At 37.5% G+C, this 22416-nt stretch overlaps 1 protein-coding gene, 2 non-coding genes and 2 pseudogenes across 3 annotated transcripts; all 5 read left to right on the top strand.

The window, feature by feature from the left end:
• Window positions 1-1761: 1761 nt before the first annotated feature.
• On the top strand, window positions 1762-5557 carry LOC125200111 (annotated as a pseudogene).
• Window positions 5558-10688: 5131 nt separating this feature from the next.
• On the top strand, window positions 10689-10798 carry LOC125200113. Its single transcript, XR_007172672.1, has one exon. It is a non-coding gene; the product is annotated as a small nucleolar RNA Z107/R87 (small nucleolar RNA).
• Window positions 10799-11224: 426 nt separating this feature from the next.
• Window positions 11225-11412, top strand: LOC125200114. The gene has a single exon (XR_007172673.1). It is a non-coding gene; the product is annotated as a small nucleolar RNA snoR143 (small nucleolar RNA).
• Window positions 11413-15071: 3659 nt separating this feature from the next.
• Window positions 15072-18022, top strand: LOC125200106 (annotated as a pseudogene).
• A 1548-nt stretch (window positions 18023-19570) lies between these two features.
• LOC125200109 lies at window positions 19571-20720 on the top strand. The gene is made up of 3 exons (XM_048097878.1): window positions 19571-19712; window positions 19806-19901; window positions 20400-20720. Exons 1-2 carry the CDS (start codon window positions 19617-19619, stop codon window positions 19863-19865), a joined length of 156 nt encoding a protein of 51 aa, XP_047953835.1. The 5' UTR covers window positions 19571-19616; the 3' UTR covers window positions 19866-19901; window positions 20400-20720.
• Window positions 20721-22416: the final 1696 nt, after the last annotated feature.

Here is a 22416-nt window from a genome sequence, read left to right as displayed (position 1 = left end):
ATCATCAACCACTGAAATCGATGATCAACAAAAACGTCATAAAGGCTATAGGATTAATTCTAATAAATATCAATAGGGTATTAATGTCAAGTTAGTTATAACTACCTTTTAAAAGAAATCCCAAAACTTTAAATTCATATAACATATATCAAATTAAAGATAATTTTATAAGGATTCCAACGATATACTACATGCATATGTTCCGACGTCAAAATTTGAAAAAAAATTATTTTTTTTTTAATTTTTTGGTCTTTCATCTATGAATTCATCATTAAAACGATTTTTGGTATCCTAAAATTGAGAATTTGACGTGATTCAAGATTTCTGATCTTTTAGATACCAATAAACTCATTATTTTAAATATAATTAATGAAAATTGATCAAATTAAAAATGGATTTGTTCGTTCGCATTTCGCAAATAGAGACACATTTCTAACAAAATAAAGTACAACTCTCTTCTTCTGTTTTATTACCTAGCTCTACTAGTATTAAACATTACAGCATACTAAAATCATAGTCGTCAAAAAATTTAAGTATCGTGTTAATTGTGAAGAAGGTAGTAAAACTGAACTTTTTCACACAAAAATGTGTGCACGTAGTGTGGTTGCGTGTGATCCACACGCAGCTTACCTCGTTTAAAGGCGGGCTGCAAACCATTTAAAAATCATCTCTTCTCTCTCTCTCTCTCACAGCATGTATATGCATACTCATGTTGATTGAAGGAATCATTTCTTAATATTCATCTCTCTCTGCTGACTGCTCTACTAAACACAACAACACCAGGACTTGACGCCACACATACAACTCATGATTTTATGAATGTGATTGAGTTAGCCACTTCCAACTTTTAGCAGACCTGAATCCAACCAACAACACGCACAACACACACTACACACGTTCCTTAACGTAGACACACATGAAACTTGCCAATTCACACCATTATATTATATACTATACTCAGTTCAAGCAATCATTTTTATTCAATTCCTTTTCACCTCATTCTCACATGCCTTCTTCCCTAAATCCCACATCACCATTTTCAATTTACGTTTCTATTTCTTAACTTTTTTCTTGGGGTTTCTGCACATGCTCTCCTCCCATCACCCACCGGCCACCTCTCTCTCTCTCTCTACATTTTCTATTTTGCTCCCAAACCTTGGCCTATTCTTATTTTTTTTATTTGACTGACCACTTCCAAGAGATTCTTTCAGATCTACCGTCAAAAGTTTTAGGCCCTGGATGATTATAGCCTTGTTCTTCAAGCTCCCATTAATTTTTTAATCCAAAAGGTTACCTTTTTAGGGAATTTGATTGGTTTCTTGCAAATGAGATTGTTTTTTTTAGCCTCAATTTTTGCTGTGTTCATACTTTTCTACCATTTGTTCTCAATTTCGGTCAATGAACCTCTTTTTTCTGCGGTCAAATTCCTATATCTGATAGTGTTTAAAGTTATCAATATTCTGTATGTTATATGTTATATGGGCTGCATCAGAATGAAATAAAAATTGAATCTTGATGAACTGCAACTGTTCCATTAGAAGGGCTCATTTCTGTGAAAACAGTTTCATTATCATGTTTTGTTGATTTTGTTACTCCTAAATACTTGGATTAATCTTGCTACTTTGTTTATTCTTATAGGCTTAATAAACCCCAGTATAAGGCTCAGAGGCGAATATAGCTATCAAAGAGATTTGATGCTTGCTGGGAACTACATCATTGAATTAGTGGATGCAAGAGGTATAGTTTGTTGAGAGAGAAGAAATGGGGTGTGAGATGGAAAGTGATCAACCCGAGGTTTTGGGACGTCGTCCTGACCTCAATGTGGCCAGAGGACAGGGAATGACCGGCAGGCAGTTCAACGTGGAGAGGCCCGGGGTAGATCAAGACATGTTGGAGGAGGTCACCATCAGAAAGAGCCTAACATAGTCGTTTCAGAGGCTAATGGAGCTCACAAACTATAGTGATAAGGGCAACGGCAGCTGGCCAAGTTGGTGAAGAATTGGGAGTTAAAAGCAGGCGAATGTGATGCGCCTCCTGAGAGGGAGCTCGACCAGCTGAGCAAGTCGCAGCAAGAAATGGAGCTCAAGAAGCTCGAGATCTTGGGGGAACATCGGTTTGAGAAGGATGGATAGGGGTGGAGAAAAGCGGCCTTTTCCATTCTTGATGAGAATCTGAGGTACTTGTACCAAGATGCTCCTAAGAGGAGGAAAGATGTCGTCTCCCAAGGGAAGATAGTGGCGATAGATGCGGAGTATGACAGTGTTGTTTACTGGAAGCAGAGAGCAATGCATCTTGAGAAGCTTCTAGAAGCTAGCCTTCAAAGGGAGCAAGTGTTGGTGGAGAAGTTGCAAGAGAGTATAGAGAATTTGGAGGGCAGTCAACCCCGGGTTGGAGGAGCTGTCTCAGGTTTTAAAGAGGGCAGATAACTTCTTGCTTTTTGGTCCTCCAAAATGCCCCCGTTGTTATAGGCCACCAGGTATATATTTGTTCTCATTTGGACACCTCACATTGTAATTTTGGCTCTAGGCTGACAGGAGTCGGGCGTTTGCAGGATAAGGATATGCGTTATAGGTTCATCTTCAACCATTTCCGAGCTTGGGAGAGCAGGTATGGTTATGATGGAGAGAATTCTGTGTCGTTTTTAAGGCATTTTGATGCCACTATAATTCCTCAGATTAACTGATTTTACAGGATATCATAGGCAAAACGGACGTTGAGATCTTCACTGGCTCAGGCGTGAAGGAGTCCCAAGACTTAAAAAGGGGAGGTTTTAGAAGCGGATTGCCTGCAAAGAGGAGATCACGTTTGGGGCAGGAGCTGTTTGGTTCAAAGACATTCTTGATCTATGTGGAGCCTGTTTTCAGCAAGGCAGGAGAGACCATTGGTGTAAATTACATGGGAATGGAAGTTACTGATCAGGTTAATCTCCAACTCTATCGTTGACCCAAAAAAGCTCGTTTCTTTAAATCTCACACCGTTGCATTCTGTAACTGCAATGCAGGTCGGGAAAGGGAGAAGATGGCGAAACTTAGAGAGGAAAACGATCCACATAACAGGTTATTCATCTTATACTATTTAGTTAGGTTGACTGCCGAAAATATGGTGGCTAATCTGGTAGCTACATCGTTCCTTCAGAGGAGACAATGCGCGCAAAACAAATGCTGGCGACAATGTCTCATGAGATAAGGTCTCCTCTCTCTGGAGTTGTGAGCATGACAGAGATTCTTGCAACCACTAACCTCGATAAAGAACAAAGGCAGCTGTTGAAAGTGATGTTGTCTTCTGGAGATTTGGTTCTTCAGCTGATCAACGACATCCTCGATCTCTCCAAGGTGGAGTCAGGTGTGACATTTACAGACCTGCCTAGTTTTGAAGTCTCATTTGCTGGTCTAAACATGAGGTGATGTTTGTCTATCTTATAGGAGTAATGAAGTTGGAGGCGACCAAGTTTCGGCCGAGAGAGGTGGTGAAGCACGTACTCCAGACAGCAGCGGCCTCACTGCAAAAACTACTCACATTAGAAGGTCATGTAGCAGAAGATGTTCCAGTCGAGGTAATACAAAGGATCCATTGATTTCCAAGAAAGGAAAATGTTTTACTCGTTGGGAAAAGGCATTTATGGGTGCTGTTCTGTTCTAGGTTATCGGAGATGTCCCAAGGATTCGAAGAAAACTCACCAACTTGATTAGGTAACCTTCAAACCAGATATTAAACATATTTATGATGGTGTTAGTTTGTTTATCATTTTTTAAAGTTCTTTTTTTTTTCCACAGCAATGCCATCAAATTTACTCATGAAGGGGAAAATTGGCATAAATCTGTATGTGGTTCCAGAGCCAAGCGATATAAACGAACAAGGGTCGGAGAAGAAGTCTCAAGATCAATCAACTGATTCAGCCAATACTAATGGCAACGGACACGCTATTATTGCACTTCTCATGAAGAACCCGAGCTCAGAAACACGTCCTGTGATCAAAATGGCGATCAAATGGATCGAGACAAGGAGGGTCGAAAAAGGCTGAGGAACGAGTAGGGGGATCCGCTCGATGTCGACACTGGCATTGGAATACCTGGTCCTTTTTTTATGTTTTTCCCCCATAAGTATGAATGTTGGTAGCATTTTCTGTGCTGATATCAAGTTGTGCTTTTTAAACTTGTCGACAGAGCATGCTATGTCGAATTTGTTCAAAAAAAAACATGCAAGTTGGGGCGGATACAGCTCGGAAGTATGGTGGGACAGGATTAGGCCTTGCAATCTGTAAACAACTGGTAATTATACCTCAATCTTGATTGAAAATTATCTGAAATCATGGTGTTAAAATTACAAAATATGGATTTCTGTAGGTTGAGCTTATGGGAGGTTATCTGACTGTGTCAAGTGTTGAGCACCACGGCTCTACTTTTTCATTCGTCCTGCCTTACAAGGTCTCATCAGCCTCTGATACAGATGAGACAGACGAACTATCTGATCGGACCACCAAGAAAGTCCTAGGAGCGACGATGATCTGAATTCAGCGTGTTCCTTTTTAGCCTCGGACATTGGGCACGTTGTTTTCTTCACATATAAATGGAAGGATTCCCAAGCTCTTACCAAATAGCTACGGAAACAACTGCAATGGTTTGCTGGAAGATGCCCTTTGCCTTCTAGCAACATTGCAAGCAACGAGGGCGCCTCAGAGGAAGTTTCTGATTCGACTGCTGGTGCAATGGAGCGACATCATCCATGCTTGAAATCCAGCATGCAGGCTCAGACAACCTAAAGAACAAGACAGACGTTCTCATTGTACAGCTCGAGAAACAGCTTCTGAATGCTCGTCCACAAACAGAAATACAGTTGAGAGAGATGAGACAAATCAACACAAGATACTGCTGGTTGAGGACAACAAGATCAACATCATGGTGGCAAAATCTATGATGAAACAGTTGGGCTATTCCATTGATGTCGTCTCCAACGGAGCAGAGGCTGTGAAGGCAGTTCAAAGAAGTACTTACCATCTCATTCTAATGGTATGATCAATAAAAATAAAAATTAACAACATGGTTTTTTATCTGTTTTAGGTATATTAACTGAAAATGAAACTAATGTTTGCAGGATGTGTACATGCCGGTAATGGATGGTCTTCAAGCTACAAGATTGATCCGATCGTTTGAGGAAACAGGCAGCTGGGAAGAGGCTGTGAAGGCCGGAGTAGAGATGGAGGCGGCATCTCATCAAGTAGAGGAAACAAGAAAGAGGGTTCCTATCATTGCAGTAAGCTTGATCACTCTATACACTACTCTCATTCATCAAACCTCAAACAAAACAAAAACAGGAAAAAGAAATACTAGTAGTATTTTTGCTCATTGACAAGATTTTACGTGTGCAGATGACAGCGAATACAGTATCAGAAAGCGCAGACGAATGCTATGCAAATGGTATGGACTCATTTGTGTCGAAGCCAATTACTTTGCAAAACTTGAGACAATGTGTGCAGAATTATTTGGTTTGAAATGCAGCTGTAAATTGTATGCCAAATTTGTACAGAACAATTTATTTGAGTGAGGAAATTTTTGATATCCATGTATAGTCCATGTTTTGCCTCATTAGTCAGAAAATTAAGTAGTGGTCGTGTTCCAAGTTGACGAGAGATTAATTTTGTGGTGTTTTTTGTGAAAGTTGAGTGGTAATAATATAAGTAATAATATAATAATATATGCACCACACAATTTTCCGCTGTAAGAGCACTCCCAATGGCGAGCGAAAATCCGGCGTTTTTTCGCGGATATCGCCGACTTATCGCCGGCTACTGGGAGGAGTTCGGCGATTTTTCGGCGAAATTCCTACCGATTTACGCCAAGCGGCGTTTAACGCTGGCTATCGCCGGATCATCGCCGGCCACCGTGGGAGCGTTCGGCGATTTTTCGGCGATGATCAATTTTTTTATTTTTTTTTTCCTCAATGGTCATATTCTAATTTCCACCCCTATAAATATTTCATCCTCTTCCTCCATTCATCACCCACAAACTTCATTCACACAAATTTTCAATCTTTTTTTTCTCCATCTTTATTAAATGAGTTCGATTCATCGTCTCGTGCTATCCGACGAGGAAATATCACATTCTTCTTCCGAAGAAGAGGGACCTCCCGCTCCCACCGGATGTGGAGAGGGCATTTGGGGTGCTCCAATCGCGATTTGCACCGGTAAAGGGCCGACGCGCTTTTTCTACCAGGGGGATATTGCCGATATCATGTATGCGTGCATCATCATGCATAACATGATCATCGATGATGAACACGAAGGCGTCCTCGACGTCACCAATGACCAAGTGTTGCATCATCGAGTCACGTGTCTCAACCGAGTCCGCCCGCGGGTGTACCGCACAATCGAACATGAACGGTTCCAGGCGTTCATGGACATACACCAGAAGGAGGCCCATCAAGCACTACAACACGATATCATCGAAGAATTGTGGGCAAATAGAAACCGCGCCCACCGCCCTTGATTTTTTTTCTTTGAATTTTTTTTTTGATTTTTTTTTCCATTCGTGTACTTTTTTTTTTTTTAATTTTCTTCGTTGTAATGTGTACCCGTGTTTAATACAACGAACTTTATTACTATTATTTGTTTTATCTTATAAATTAAATAAGCTAGCTTTATTATATATAAAAATAAAACAATTAAATTAGTGATGATGCAAAAATGAAATGTTGAGTTAGGGAGAAATAAGGAGAAACCATTGCAGAGGTTGGCTAAAAGTTGGCCAAAACTAGGGATAAATTTTGGTGCTGATGTGGCTGATGTGGCGGAGTTAGGGAGAAATAAGGAGTTTATCCCAAACCATTGGGAGTGCTCTAAGGCATTCAATTTTACACTTTGCACAAATATTAGTAAAAGATCATTATAGTTTTTGAAAAATATATCAGGTTCGAATCATTATTTATAATTTTAAAGATAAATTTCATCCACATACAGATCATTAATCATATGATTTTAAATAATACTAGTAATAAAAAAAATACTAGCTAAATTAAATTACTTGAATTAAATACAAATAGAGTACTAGTAATACTTTTGATTTTTACCCACTCTATCTTAACTATATGATTATAATTATAATTATATGATCATAAATAATGCACCTGATCGGGACGGGAAAAAGCGTATTCAAGTTAGCTAACTATAGTAATCATACAAGGAGGAAAAGAAGAAAAAACTATAGTAATCATACAACAAAAGTCAAGAGGCGACCAATCTCAATCTCACATTCATTCCACCCACATTTGATCATATGAGTAATAAAATTTATATACTACTACGAATTAATTTTTAAGCAAAAAAATTAGTGTTATTGTGTATCCAGTGCCACTCAATAATCATCTTGTATTCACAATTTAATATTTTCAAGTAAAACATAATGATGTCCTTAGAGAATTCACAATGGCGGCTAGCGCCCGGCTGTCGATTCACGTCCTAGCCGATCGGCTAGTCGAACCATTGGAATGGGCCGCGGCAAATGGGCGTGAAATCGTCGGCGACGCGATTTCCGGGCCGGCCGCCTTGTACGTGCGTCGGCCATCCGTTTTTTTTTTTTAATTTTTAAATTTTTTTGAAACATTTATATTCCCGATTTTAGTTTCATTTTCATTTGCACCACTTGTTTTAGAATTTTCTCTCTCTAAATTTCGTAAAGAAACATCGAGCGATGGACAACACAACAGTTGTCTGCAACGAGGATCTAAACTCCTACTACCGTGGAAGTCCGGATGGCGGGCAGATGGCAAGGTACAACAACCCTTGCAAGTTGATGGGGTTGATGGCGGGGCGAGGGGATGCAGGGGCGAGATGGGCGCCGGATGGATATGACCGAATCTGCACCCGAATTTTTAGCATGATGGGGTTGATGGCGGGCGCGGAGGAGGGATGCATCCGGTATGCAGCAGCCCGGTATGCAGCCCGGTTACAAGGGTCACCGGGGGGACACGGTCTATCGTCCCACTCTTGATTTTGATGGCTTCGACCCAATGAGGCGTCACAGGGATGATGGTTCTCATTGCATGGGGCGGGGTTCGATATGGGAGATGGACACTTTAGGGGTCGTGGCCGCGCCGAAGAAGAAGAGAAAGGGGAAGAGCAAGGTGGTTGGCGGTCGTCGCAGCCGGTTGCGCGACCCCCCACCGGAGGAAGTGGACGGAAAATGAGTACGTCCCCCGGCAAGCGTGGTTGTGGGTTTTGCGACGAATCGCAACATGTGGGCTAAGATTAAAAGCGGCCTACGGGAAAGCGCCCGCACGGAAAGGACTACCGGGGAGGAGTCCCGGAAGGGGGGGGAACGCATCGGGTGGGTCGGCCGATTTCGGGCTTGTACGCCAACGTCCCCCCGATGAGGAGTAGTGGGCGAGACGGAGGAGGGATGGGAGGATGCGGAGGAGTGTTCCGTGAAGGGAAATATAAGGAGTTCACCTTCAGCGCTATCGGTCTTGAAGGACTCCGAAGTTCCGGGGAGTCGGCGGGTGGCCGAAGAAGCGAAGGGGGAAACAAGCGAATTCGCGCGGCGGTTCCCCCGACCTCCGGGGTGCGAGGAGTTTCGTCCTCCATCGTTCGACCCGCACTCGCCTGGCCAAAAGCGGGCGCAACGGGCCGAGGATCCTCCCCTACGCCGGAGGTCCGTCGGCCCCCGCCCCCTCCCCACCCGCGTACACCTTCTTCTCGCGTCAAAAACGCGGGAGCGAGATGTCTAAAGGGCTTCCAATTGGAGGGCCGCCACTAACCCCCGGAGAAGAGGTTTCTTCCTCGATGCTCAGAGCATGCGGGTCGATTTGGATGCCGCGAGGGCACATATGGGGGCCCCGGATGCGGGCTGGATGCCACCAATGTGGAGGTCCCGGGTGGCGGTGGCGACGACGATTAGAGAGAGGCGGGGCTCGTGTGTGGAAGCCCGTTTTTTTTTTAAAAAAAATTATGTACTTTTTTTTATTTATGTACCTTTTTTTTAAATGAAATGAATGAATTTTCCCATAAAACCCAGAATAAAAATAATTAAAAAAAATACTCATTTAAATTAAACACAAAATCAAATTAAATTTGAAATAAGGAAAAAAATTTTAATTTTTTTTAAAAAAAAAAGAATTAACTAAAAAAAAAAAATTACAAAAAAAAAAATTCCCACCGCCCCCCGCCCATCACTCCTACAATTTTTTAAAAAAAATACATTAAAAAATGTTAGTATCCCTTTGAATTTTTTGTTTCCCCAAAAACTTTAATAAATGTTTTTTTTAGGTCAATTTTTAATGGGTTTATCTGCTTGGGTTTATTTAAAAAAATAATTAAAAAAAATTTATAAAAAATACATTAAAATTTTATAAATAAAAAAATGCATAAAAAAAAACATCAAAAAAATTAAAAAAAAAAAAAAATAAAGGGGATCGACCCCAATGGCCCCAAATCCGCCCCTGATCGGCTAGCCCACGCCGCTTTTTTGCCGATTTGGGTTTGAATGGTTCGGTAGCCCCCTTTTGCGGCGAATCGGTTAGGATTTTAAATTGGAGATGCTCTTGTACAAATCTAAAAAAACGTAAATTTTGTTTTGACTAAGGCCAAAATTGTCCTAAACATGGTCATTTTATCTTTTGGTCATAAATTTTATTTGGATTTTTGGTCCGAAATATAAATTACATTTTCCCCCAAAATAGTTCCGTTAACTTTAAACCAACGCGTTTTCCCAATTTTAAAATCATTTTAAGTCACTAATCAAATTATTTCCTATTAAAGTCCAAATCACATATTCTCATTCCCATCAAACCCATCGCCTTTTCTTCATCATTTTCACTTTTTCCCCCTGCATAGACTCCTAATCAACCGGAAAAAGATCGGCGCCGATTCTCCTCCCCTCCTCCGGCAAAGTTTGGACGACGCCGGTCGTCCTCCACCGCCGTTTCCCGACGAGTGGAGCACGGGGGAAGTTCGACGACGACGACGAGCGGGCAAGCAATGGGGCGGCCCCCCATCCGCCGAAGCCTCAACGCCGAGGCCGACGGAGGACGGAGCGCCGGGTCCGCCGGGAGCCTGGCGGCAGGCAACGGGCGGTGTTCACCAAGAAGCGACCCCTTCTCTCCAACCGATGCTTCGTCAATAGAGAAACGAAGAAACCCCACAGGGAGGACGACCCAACATAAACCAGAACCCCGGAGGAGGCGAGGAGGAATCACAGCCCCCTGATGGGTTTGATGGAATGAGAATATGTGTTTTTGGGTGGGTCACTTTAATTAGGAAATAATTAGACATTAGTGACTTAAAAAGATTCTAATCCTAAAATTGGACAAACGCTTTGACGTTAAAAAATTAATTTGATATTCGTTTATAACAAAATGATCAAATTTCCAATGTTGGGACCAAAAATCCAAAAGATAAAATTTAGACCAAAAAGAAAAAACGACCATATATTTAGACCAATTTTAAATTTTAACTCTTTTGTTGAATGAGTCAATAAATAATCTATATGCCCATACAATTCACAACTTTGGGCCCTAGAAATAACGCTGAAATAAAATCCAGAAACCCTAATTTATGCAAGCGCCGCCTCTGTTCTACTCATCAGCACTATATAGATCTCTTCCATTCGAGTCCCAATTGTATTGTGCTCTATATTTTGGCCGAAGAGCATCTCATTTTCACCTATCTTTTGTTGTATTGAAATTTGAGTAAATTAGAAAATCGCTGTGACGACTTGGAAAATTCAAGCTCAACAGACCGTATTGCAGGTCTTTCTCTACTCAGAGATTGCTACTTGCATGTCGATTCACCCGCTGAACTGACCCGATTCTTCCTTTTTTTATTGTTTTTCTCTTAATTTAATTTTATTTTTCCTTTTCATTTTATGTTTTACTATATGGTTTTGGGGATCTGTTTCCCGCGACGATAGAAAAGCTCCTCTTCTGAATTATATTGAGGACGCTTGCCGGCAGAATCGAACCAATAACTAATTTGCCACTACTGAGTAAACTAAACCATTTCCCTTTCTAAATTATTTTTGAAGCAATAGTTTTCTTCTATAAAGCATATTTATAGTTTGATTTTATTGACGGATGGATCATCATGTGATGAATACATTTATATATCTTAGGACACCTTTTTGGGCACAGTCTAATTCTAGCTGTGGATGAAAATCAACTTTATTCTGATGATGAAAACTTCCTGTTTAAGTTCTAATTAGATTTTTAATTTTGTATCACATTTGTTTCCTACGAATCGCACTACGCTCAAGAGGCTGCGCCAATATTGTTAAAAACAATAAATGAATGGACTAGTCATTGAGCAATTGTGCGGAAATGAAATGCCGAGTTAAGCTCGGCGGCGGCCAGACAACCGTTGAGATGGATCCACAGATCAGCGCCGCCGTTTCTACGGTGCTTGTCTACTAAATCCATATCAAATTCTATTCCAATTGTTCCTTTTTTCTTTTCTCAAATACTCCACGATCAAAATTTATAGTTTGGATTTGTCTCCTCCGTTTTTTATTATTCACCCGGCGGCAATTCGCTTTCCACGGCAATCGTGTTTCGTTCCATCCCCTCCCTCCAGAGGCAGTTGAGTTTTACCACTTGGATCAACGATGAAATTATTTACTCTCTCCGTTTCGATAATTCGTTCTTCCGTCCTGGATAATTCGTCCCAGCTTTTCCATTTTGTCTGATCCACTAATTTGTCCATTTTACTTTTATCATTTTTGTGATTTGGACCTCATATTCTACTAATTTATTCTTACTAACGTTTTATTTCTAACATTTTATTATATAAAGTGTAGGACTCACATTTCACAAATTTTTCAACCCACTTTTCATTACAATTCTTACTTTTCATTACATTTTAAAATAAACGTTCCGTCAAAGTGAATCAATTATCCGGATGGAGGGAGTATTTATTTGTACTAATTAATCGTATTTGGTTGAAATATTTATAAATAAGTTAATTGAAAAAAAGTAAAATTAGAGAATAATCTAAATAAGAGATAGAATGTAGTAACATTGAAGAACATTTGTTTGAACATCGAATTTGATTTTCTTGTGTTCGTTTCTTCATCATTCTCATCCTATCAACTAGCTCCATTAACTTTTATAGACATCAAAATCATAAGATCTACTCCTCCGTCCAGCGATAGACTCAACTTTCCTTTTGGACGCCCAACATATTAGACTTCTATTTCCTTTTTAGAAAAAGCATCTATCTTATTTTATTCTTCACCTACTTTTTTCTCTCTTCTTCTCCCCTACTTTTTCCCTCTCTCATACTTTACTCTCTCCACTTTAATTATTTAAATATCACTTCCTTAAATCATGTCCAAAAGAATGAGTTAATACTCCGGGTGTGAGGGAGGAGTAGTTTTCATAAAGTTTCAAGAACACAACTTTATCTATCGAACCATATCTCTCAATTAGCCAACATTCTAAACCAAACAAGACTTGTAGAACTTCAGAGAATGGCGAGGACGCAACAAACATGTTGCTCATTTCCGCTTTCAATGATTGTTTCTAAAACAAGTTAGATTAGCCTAGTCATGTCTATCCAACTCAACCTATATGTCAAAATATGTCAAAATATTAGTTCTAAATATACCCTCTAAAACACACGTGTATATATGAACACACAACCAATATAAATAAAACCTAGGAAAATGTACACACACAAAAATGTAATACTCCGGTGTGTAATTTTAAAAATTTTATAATATGAGTTCCTTTTAATTTGTTACTCCTCCGTCCTGCGTATTGACCAACTTTCCATTTTGGGATGTCCCAACATATTAGACTCATTTTTTTTTAGAAAAAGCATCTATCTTATTTTATTCTCAAACCTACTTTTTCTCTCTTCTCTTCCTATTTTTCCTCTCTCATACTTTACTCTCTCCACTTTAACTATTTAAATATCAATTCCTTAAATCATTGTCGAAAGAAGTAGTTAATACTCGGACTGAGTGAGTATGATATTTAATGTCTTTGGTTTTGGATATTTCATATGTCATTTATTTAGAAAGATTTTACTGGGGATTAAATTGAAGGACCTTTTTCAGTTTTGAGATTCAATCCACAACTTTTTCAATATATGAAATCGAGGTACGTGAACTTTTCATTTTAGAGGATTTTTGTCTTCTTTTTTTTTCCTTTTTTTTTCTCTTATTCTTTTCCCTCACAAAATACGTGAACTGATTAAACTACACGTTGTCTTATCTTCTATTATTCCTTCTCCAGATAAGGATCGATCAAATATCCAACAAGTTCACAGCTTCTCCCCCGTCCCCGAGACCTGGCAGGCCATATGCATTTGTGCTATCTATGTTTGATTTGTGTCATTATGTGTATATTAGTTGTAAGTGATATTTGTATGTAGTGTCCAGTTTAGGGTTTAGGAAAAAACAAGATAAAAGAGGAGAAAAGGACAAAATCTCCTTAATGAAAACTCTGCATACTTTGATCTCATATTTTAAAAGAGGTGTGAATTGGATCTCAACTACTGAAAGTCTAGGGTGTGGAAATGGGTATCCACGGTATCCAAACCCGATTTTGCAGTACCGCATTCGAAAACTTTAATATTATATTCCCCATTACATAAATAATAGTCCATTTCTGCCATTTTGATACGTCCATAGTAATACGATCATTTCTTTTTTTAGTAAAAGTTTAACAAAATTTTTCCACACTACTTTCTCTCTCTTACTTTTTTTTTCTTCACTCTCTATCTTTATTTCATTTTCCACTCTATTATCCCTTACTTAACTCACCTAACACAATTTTTTCTTAATTTTCGTAATCGAAAGAAACGCCTCCATTACTATGGAACGGAGGAGTACTACCCAATCCCGACCGTATAGTTAAACGGGTAACCCATACCCGCATCGGTATCCTAAGCCCGTAGTTGCGGGTACCAAACCGCAGTGCATAATTTGAATTGTGTATTATATTATTCAATGATATTATGCTTTTAGTTTTCGCTTATCATCAATGCTAGTCATCTAATACAATAATTTTATGTACATGTTTGAAATTCTAGAATGAATTCCGGGATTGTTGTTAGTTGCTACACTATGATTTTAGATTTGTATTTTTTTACTTTATTGTATTTGCATAATTTCCAACTATTAACTATGCACAAATATGGTGATTTCTCATCTCTTAAATATAATATGACTACTGAATGAAATATAATGCAAATCCAAATTTCAAATAAGCAAATATGATAGAAACATCAAACACGTCTAAAAGTAGATCATCATTCAAAAATTTAATATAAAACCAAAAATAATTCACTTTCATCAAAAGTCTAAATATAAATAACTTCAACTAAAAGTCTAAATATTTTAAATCTCAAAACTAAAGACACTAAACTAATAAAAGTTTCACTTTCACAAAACTTGCAATCCTTCATTTGGCGCGTATAAATAATTGAAAATAAAGTGTATTGTTGGGAGTATAAATAGATTTGAAACTAATTTACTAAAATAAAAAATTTGAAATCATAATTTAAAAATAACTATGTATTATCGGGTTGATGATACTGCTAGTGTATACCCACAGGTAAGCGGTATACCTATACTCCACAAAAATTTAAAACAAACTACCGATCCCGCCCGTTTCTCATTGTCATCGGGTAGCGGGTCGGGTTGAGGGTTTCCACTAACCGCTACCGTTTCGACCCCTATGAAAGACCATCCAATTTAATCCCAAAAGTGACATCTCTCATTTATTTGGAATGTACTAGAAATGTCATCCCTGTGCAAGTTGGGGTCCCCGTATGACTAACTAATTTAACAACTAAATCCTACATTATATTTTGGTATTATTTTATTTAGGAAATTAAATGTATATAGTGCAAAATTTAGAAAATTCCCATTATATTTTATTTTTTTGAGACCAACAAAAGAAGTTTATGAACTATTTATAAATATGGGCCATTCTGTTAGAGGCCCAATAAGTTTATAGATCAAAATTTTCAACTCAACAAAACCACTTTGGTCTGAGACTTGGGAACCCAACCCTCCATTCCTGCAGCTGAGAGCCGCCGTCGCCGTTGCCGTTGCCGTTTCGGCGCTGCTCACCCCCGCCAATGCAATCGGTATATGATACGCTCTCCTATTCTTCTATCATTCTAAGATCCTTTATTCTCACTCTATTGCTTCTGTGGTGCGTGTGATTGTTCTCAGATTCTAGTTCCCGCTCAAGGATCCTATTTCCTCCTCCGAATTCTGAATGGAAGCTCTCAGACATTCGAATCGTTTAAGGACCAGATTTCTCTTTATTTTTCGCGGTTCCTTCGTATTAGTTCCAGCTTAGATCTAATCGAATCCAGGTAGGACCATTTCCTGAGTTGTTATCTCTAATCAGCTCATGTGCATTGTAAAATCATTGCTGTTTATGCCGGATTAGGAGCATGAGTAGCGATCGAAATGAGAAGAAGGAAATTTCAGACGGTGGAGATGAGGAGCCGAGGGGCGCCGTTTTCAACGCCTTGGATGCAATGTTGAAGTGTAGTTTGGATCGGTTGAAAACTACGAGGTTCGTTTTGTTACATTTTTTATGCTTTGCTGAATATTTGGGGGTTTTGTTCCAATTTTGGTTGTGGAAAAACTTGCATCTGAGTGTTTTATTTATTAGTTTGTTTTAGTAATGTGATAATAGGTGATAAAAGAGTACTTTGCTATACTAGATCTCGTGTCTGTAGAGTGATGGCTTTTATCAATGTCGATTAATTTTTTTCGAATTGTGCTGCAGGGAACGCATATGTTGGGGGCGTTCAAGTGGGCATAGTTTTGTCTTTCAATCAGTGTCCAAGAGTGATATAAGTTTGATTAGAGCTTTGTGCCTGGAAGGTAAGCTAGGAGCAGCTTTACGTCTTTGGCACACTGAGGTTCAACAACTTAGAATTCCTGATGTCCTCACTCACAATTACCTTCTAAATGCACTTTGCAAAAGCGGTGACATGGAGAGGGCAGTGTGGCTTGTTAACGAGATGTTAGTCAATGGCCCTCGCCTAGTTGTGCTACCTACAACACTTTGATGAGTGGTTATTGTCTGGTAAATGATGTCGATAGAGCTCTGGATGTTTTTGCTACCATGGATAACCATGGAGTGAGGCCAAATAGGGTCTCATGCAATATTCTTGTGCACACCCTTTGCCAGAATGGCTTATTGCAGGATGCAACAAAGCTGCTTGAGATAATCTTGGATGACAATGATGATGGTGGAAGTTCAAATTTAATCACTTCAACCATACTTATGGGTGGTCATATCAAGAGTGGTAGCATTGTTGAAGCTATCACTTGTTGGAATGATATATTTGAAAGGGTATAGAGGTCGATGTTGTTGCATATAATGTTATTATTCATGGATATTGTTTGAGAGGGACTTAACCATTGTGTACAAGTCTTTGGGCAAAATGTATAAAAGTGGTCTTGTGCCTGACATTTTTTCTTATAATACAGTCATCAGTGAGCTATGCAAGTCAGGCTGGATTGATGAGGCATGTTATGTTTTTGGTGTTATGTCAAGGATGGGAATTCCTCCTGACCACATCACATATAAAATGATCATCCAAGGATTGTGTATTAATGGAGATGTATCTAGAGCAACCTATTATATTTCACACATGCTGCAGAACTCGTTGGTGCCCAAGCCTCTCATTTGGAATGTCATGATTAATGCCTATGGAAAACGTGGACAAGTACAAGAGGCACTGTTCATGAAAAACAAAATGATTGAACTTGGTGTACTGCCCAACGTTTATACATACAATGCTCTTATTTACACACAAATTAAAGATGGAAGTATTGACAAGGCTTATTATCTGATGACTGAGATGCTGTTTAATGGGATTTCCCTGATGTAGTCACCTACAATTTGTTGATTGGTGCTTATTGTGATCTGGGAAACATTAGTTATGCACTCCAGCTGCACAATGAAATGGTGCGGAGAGGATGTACCAGATATAGTAACTTATACCGAATTACTTAAGTGCTACTGCATTAGAAGCAAAATCAGAGAGGCTGAAGAGTTACTTTTTAAGATGTTGATGACAAATTTGACAATTGATCACGTGCCATTTATAATACTCATGAAGAAATGCTTCAGGATGGGGAGCTAGATAAAGTTTACAATCTTTATCGCTTATGGTTCCCAAGGAGAAGAAATCTGCAATTGGAAGTCATGTGGTGAAACCGAAAGGACATCATTCTTCTTCTATGGAGCATTTTGTTTTTAGTGCACAGCTGGGATGTTCTCCGGGAGGTATTGATCTTCATTTATTTTGTCTCATTTGTGTGCTAGTTATTTGCCCTTTTTCTGTCTGGTTTTTTTTTTCACTTTTTAATAATTGCTGGGAAATTTTTTTTTACAGATCAAGAACAATCGGGAATAAAATGAGTATTAAGATTTGAAATACTTGCAGCCTTTATGCATGCATTTCCCCTTTTAACTGTTTTTATAACTTAAAACTTGATTATGCTCAGATGTTTTTGATCAAGTGAGGCACCTTACTGCAACTGTGTGAATAAGAACAATATTCTTATGATGATCACAAGCGGGTGCTGGGCAACAGTTATTCAGCCTATCAACTAATCTTGGAGTGGGTGTCATTCTCCGCATTCATATGAAACCAATTTTAGAACCTTGAAACATGTACTCAGTTAGTTTAACCTTTTTGGATAATGAACAAATGCTGCAGCCAAATATGTAACTATCATTGCATATAGTATTGTGAGCTCAGTTAACCTTTCTGTCCTTATCTTTTGTAGGGTTCTAAATAAAAAAGTGGTCACGGATTTGTTGATGAGGTTCAACCTGTTATCCAAGCAGTTCAAAGTATCAAAATGTCCAAGCCCTTTCCCTTCCCCCTCCTCCATTACCCCCTTTAAGTTACATGTTATTTAGTCTAAATTCTTATTGTTCCCATTCGCAGGTTTTCTTATGTGTCCTCAACCCCCCTGATATTTTTTGTGGCAATCCACAGTATCAAAAGGATCAAGAGAAAGGGAAATATTTCAATCAACAAGCTTGGTGATCGGGAAAAAACTTATTCAACTCTTTTCCCCTTTTTGCTTTGATCGAAAAAGTTTGTCCCGGGACAGTTGCTGCGGGCCCCAGATCAAGGAAGTTTCTGCAGTACATCCAGCTTCTGAATGGGGTTTCCAAAAGCATGTGGCTGTGATCCATAGGTGACAACATCCACCAGACGGAAACAGGCTACTTTCCCCTAAAGACATACTTTCAGGTACAACGAGTGACATTTGTGCTCTTATGCGTGGAGAACAGGAACTACTTTTAAATGCATAATGAGTTCAAACATCGAGTTGCTTAAATGCCTCGTGAGAATATAATTATTGAATTGGATGCAACTAACTTTGGTTAAAGGATGATTATCATAAAATATCACTAGGTTGTGTATCATTTAAGGAGGTACCAAGTGCCTTCATACTAGGGTTTTTAAATTTTTGGAAAATTTTTCAATTTTCTTGGGTATCAAGCCGGATTTCTATGCACAAGGGATGATTGCCAAATCTTTTAAACATAGTTTACTTCATCTGATGTTAGTTCTTTCAAATATAGATGGGAAAAAGTCCAGAATAATTTTACATTATCTGTTTTTTTTAGAATTAATTGCTTACATTTTTGCTCATTTGCTTTAAGGGGGACACAATTAGTATTTATCCTTGAACTAAAGGGGGTTCAATTTATTGAATCAAATTTTAGACGCAATATTATGGTGTTGTTACTTGTTAGGGGCAAGGAGTATACAAGTATACAACACCCCATTTCATACCCCAATTATATTATATCATCATTCCCCCAATTTCTGGTCAAACCACAACTAATAACTCCATACCTTTCCCTTTTACCTCAATTTAATTTTATTATATTATTAATAATTATCATCCATTTTGTAAAATTTTTAAAAAAGTAACACTGTAAATAGTAAATTTACTCCATTAAGATTCATTAAAAATTTTTTTAATTTAAATTTCTAAAAAAATTTTAAAAATTTAAATTCAATGTTGAAATTTGTTGGTGGACATGTAGTTTTTCTTCAATGAGATCACTTGGAGGTGGGGCTTGTTTCCACACTTAGAACTTAGAAGCCCAAATTTACTTGTGATCCGGGAAATTTTGTTCCCCCTTGAATTATGAGTGCACTTTTCTACTTTTAAGCTTTGAGCCGGTTTAATTTGTTGAATGAGATTTGTTCCATCATCTCAAAAATGTCAATTGTATTGCGACAACAAGGTTTGGGGTTTGTGGTCAATATCTCAAAAATCCTATTCAACATCACATTAAGAATATGTTGACCGAAATCTTGACAAAAGTTGTGATCTCAAAATAATAGTAGTATTTAAAAAAATTAGCGAAGTCAAAATTTGTGATTTTAAAGATAATATTCCTATAGTTTATAAGTTAACCTAAATAGAGTGATCACTTTTATCAAAACAGTTTGGTGTACATTCTAGAATAAATCAATAGCAGTAATTAGCATTAGATTTCAATCAAAAACATGTGGGCAAAACAGTAAATAGATCAAATCCCTTTTTAATCACAAAATTCAAAAGGGAAAAAATTGATGCTCAACTACAGGCAAGGGTTTAAGAATCCAGACAGTATCAATGGCGAAATCTCAGCTAACAATGATCCACCCATGGTTTCTCGATCTCGTACCTCTCGTGGTTGTTCTTCTCATTGTTGCTCACGTCCTCGCTCTGGTTAGAATCTCTACAATCTGAGATCAGAACAAAAATTCGTCCAGTTTTTGTCGTTTCCCGTTGATGTATGCTTTTTTTGCGTCTATTCTGCAGGTTTATTGGGTTTACAGACTAGCAACTGATAAGCAGCCTGGAAGAACTAAGAGGCACTAAGCAAGCAGTGAACAGTTTACGGAAATTTTAAAAGAGGCAAGTAGAGTTCGATAGAGTCTGCTGTTCTATTACTTACTCGAATTAAGTGTTTATTTAAGTTTTCAGACTCGCTGATGTCTTAGTACTTAGGATTTTGGTTTGCGATTATTTGAGTGATGGTTTGAATCTAATTTAGATATGGATTGTCATTTGATCTTTTGTGTAATTAGGTTTTTTCGCGATCTTGTACAGTGCAATTAATTTTGGTTTTCTGGTTGAAAGGAAAAAAATCAATTAATTAATTGAGCTACCTATTTCCTTGGAAAGGTGAGAAAAGTTTTATCGTTGGTTATGCTTGAGTTTATGATAGCTCAAGTCAGAATGCTCGATTTTGGAAGTCTGAGATTAATAGATATTGCCTCTATTTATCTAATGTGAGGGACATCTATCAAATGAACTTTGAAGATAGTTTAACTGTTTTTCAATTTCCATGTCAATAGTGTTCCAATCAGGTAACAACCTGGATTAAATTATGATTGTTATTCCTTGTCCCAGGCAATCTCTTTACCGGATTCGTTCATTTTTACTGAGTTCCTATGCAAGTTCACTTGGAGGAGATTCGCAGGTTCTTGTGTAACAGTTTACACGTGATCAATTCTTGATAGCTTCATTGTTTGAGGTCTGTGGGGGATATATGTTGACGAATGTAAACTAACAACTATAGTTGGATGATAATCGCTGTACCATATCTGTATGTGTTTCTGGATGCTAAGTAGATCTTTACCCGTTCTTCTAAAATGTATGTTGTCATGTGAATTTTAGTTCGTATGTAGTGCTGCATTTATAAATGGAATTCCTTACTGGCTTCCTCATCAACCAGGCTTTTCCTTCATAATTAATTTATCCTATATGCCTCAATATTAGGATTCTGATGAAGCATTAAACATTAACATTCTGTTCTTGTTCTTATCATTTATCGTATATTGTTGTTAGAAGTAATAGAGGGATTTGTTGAACCTTATTGCATACCTTCACATTTTCTTTTACTCATCATCAATAAGGAGTTATTTGAATGTCTGTCTAGTTTTAAGTTTCTGACAAAGTCTGGCTTGCTCTGTTTGTTTGATTATACTATTATGGTTAGAGACAACTGTAGAGTATGTGTTTCTGTGGCTGGTTAGAGACTAACTATGGTGAAAAAATGATTTTCCTTTTGGCTCATCTTATTGTGAGATGCAATGAAGATTATCAATTTGGTTACTGAGCTGCATCATGTTGAAGAAAGTATGCATGCAGCTTCTGTTACTTGGCCCATTTCTGTTGTTCTGCTGTGAAGACTTTTGGCTTAACTCGTTTGTGCATATGATGTCCTCTTAATTTCGATGATTTTGAACTGACCTAGATGAAAAAGAGAGAACTAAATATAACATGGTGAGAGTGCTTACAGTTACAGGCAGTATATGAAATCTAATAGAAAGGGCGAAGTTGGATGATTGGATCATTAGCTCATCTTCGAAAGTAGTTGAACCTCGAAGATGAGCTAGATGACGAGACTTGAAAGATTCCCGTATCTTGAAGATGGGCTAAGGGCTCCAAATCTATTTTTAGTGTGTTTCTGTTGCAGGTAGCCGCTTTGTTATAAATAATGATTTGGATTAACTGCACTTGACTAATGTTTGCTATGATTATAAAGAGCAATCACATTATGACATTCTCATAATGGAATTTTACTTCGTATAGCTTTTTAGATTAAACAAAGCAAACCAAAAATTCTCATGTCTTTAGATCATTGACTTCACTCTTTTTGTAAAAATGATAAAAAATAGTTAAAGTGGAGAAATGGTAAAATAAGAGAGATAATTATGTAGATAAGATTCTTCTCTATATTATTCTCTCTTTTAATTTACCATTTCTCCTCTTTAACTATTTTTTATCATTTTTACAAAAATCGATAATAAAAGTGGGCATACTTATCAATTGTGGTTGTCTTGCATTAATAGAACTCAAACATGATGAATCTCATATTTTATTTACCTATTGGGTAGTGATAAATACATAATTGTACGTACATAATCAATTTTTTTTTTTTTAACATTTTACATTAATAATTAATTTATAAACATTAATTGATTAAAATAAATCCCATACTAATCATTTTGCAACACTTCAAAAAGAATTGAAATTTTAACTTAAATATTTGTATATTTAAGAATTTTTTTACTAAATAATGTACAATAAATTCTAATCAAGCTCGATCATGTTAATATTGAACATAAAATTTCTATATCAATTCTTTCTTATTGCTATATAATAATACAATAATAATAAAATTAATTTTTAATTAAATTCATTTAAATTTAAAAATTTGATGATAATATGTACATGTACAATTTATATACACTTATCTTTTTCTTACAATTTGTAAAAAGCGTACTGAAAAATATTTGTTTTATGACCCCTCCAAATTTTATTTTCTTTAACATAAATACACTGATTTTGATATATTTTTTTAAAAAAAATCTAAATGAAAAAAATAAAAAAATTAAGTATCTATATAATTTATGACCATCAA

The sequence above is a fragment of the Salvia hispanica genome, unplaced genomic scaffold (genome assembly GCF_023119035.1).
Source record: "Salvia hispanica cultivar TCC Black 2014 unplaced genomic scaffold, UniMelb_Shisp_WGS_1.0 HiC_scaffold_805, whole genome shotgun sequence".
Classification (NCBI taxonomy): domain Eukaryota; kingdom Viridiplantae; phylum Streptophyta; class Magnoliopsida; order Lamiales; family Lamiaceae; genus Salvia; species Salvia hispanica.
The sequence above is the reverse complement of the archived record's forward strand: the minus strand, read 5'-3'. Positions and strand labels throughout refer to the sequence as shown.

Bases quoted from the DNA above. Each gene is read 5' to 3' on its own strand.
- LOC125200109 (XM_048097878.1), top strand. From the start codon at position 19,617: ATGGCGAAATCTCAGCTAACAATGATCCACCCATGGTTTCTCGATCTC. The intron at 19,713-19,805 runs GTTAGAATCTCT...TCTATTCTGCAG, and splicing joins TTGCTCACGTCCTCGCTCTG to GTTTATTGGGTTTACAGACT.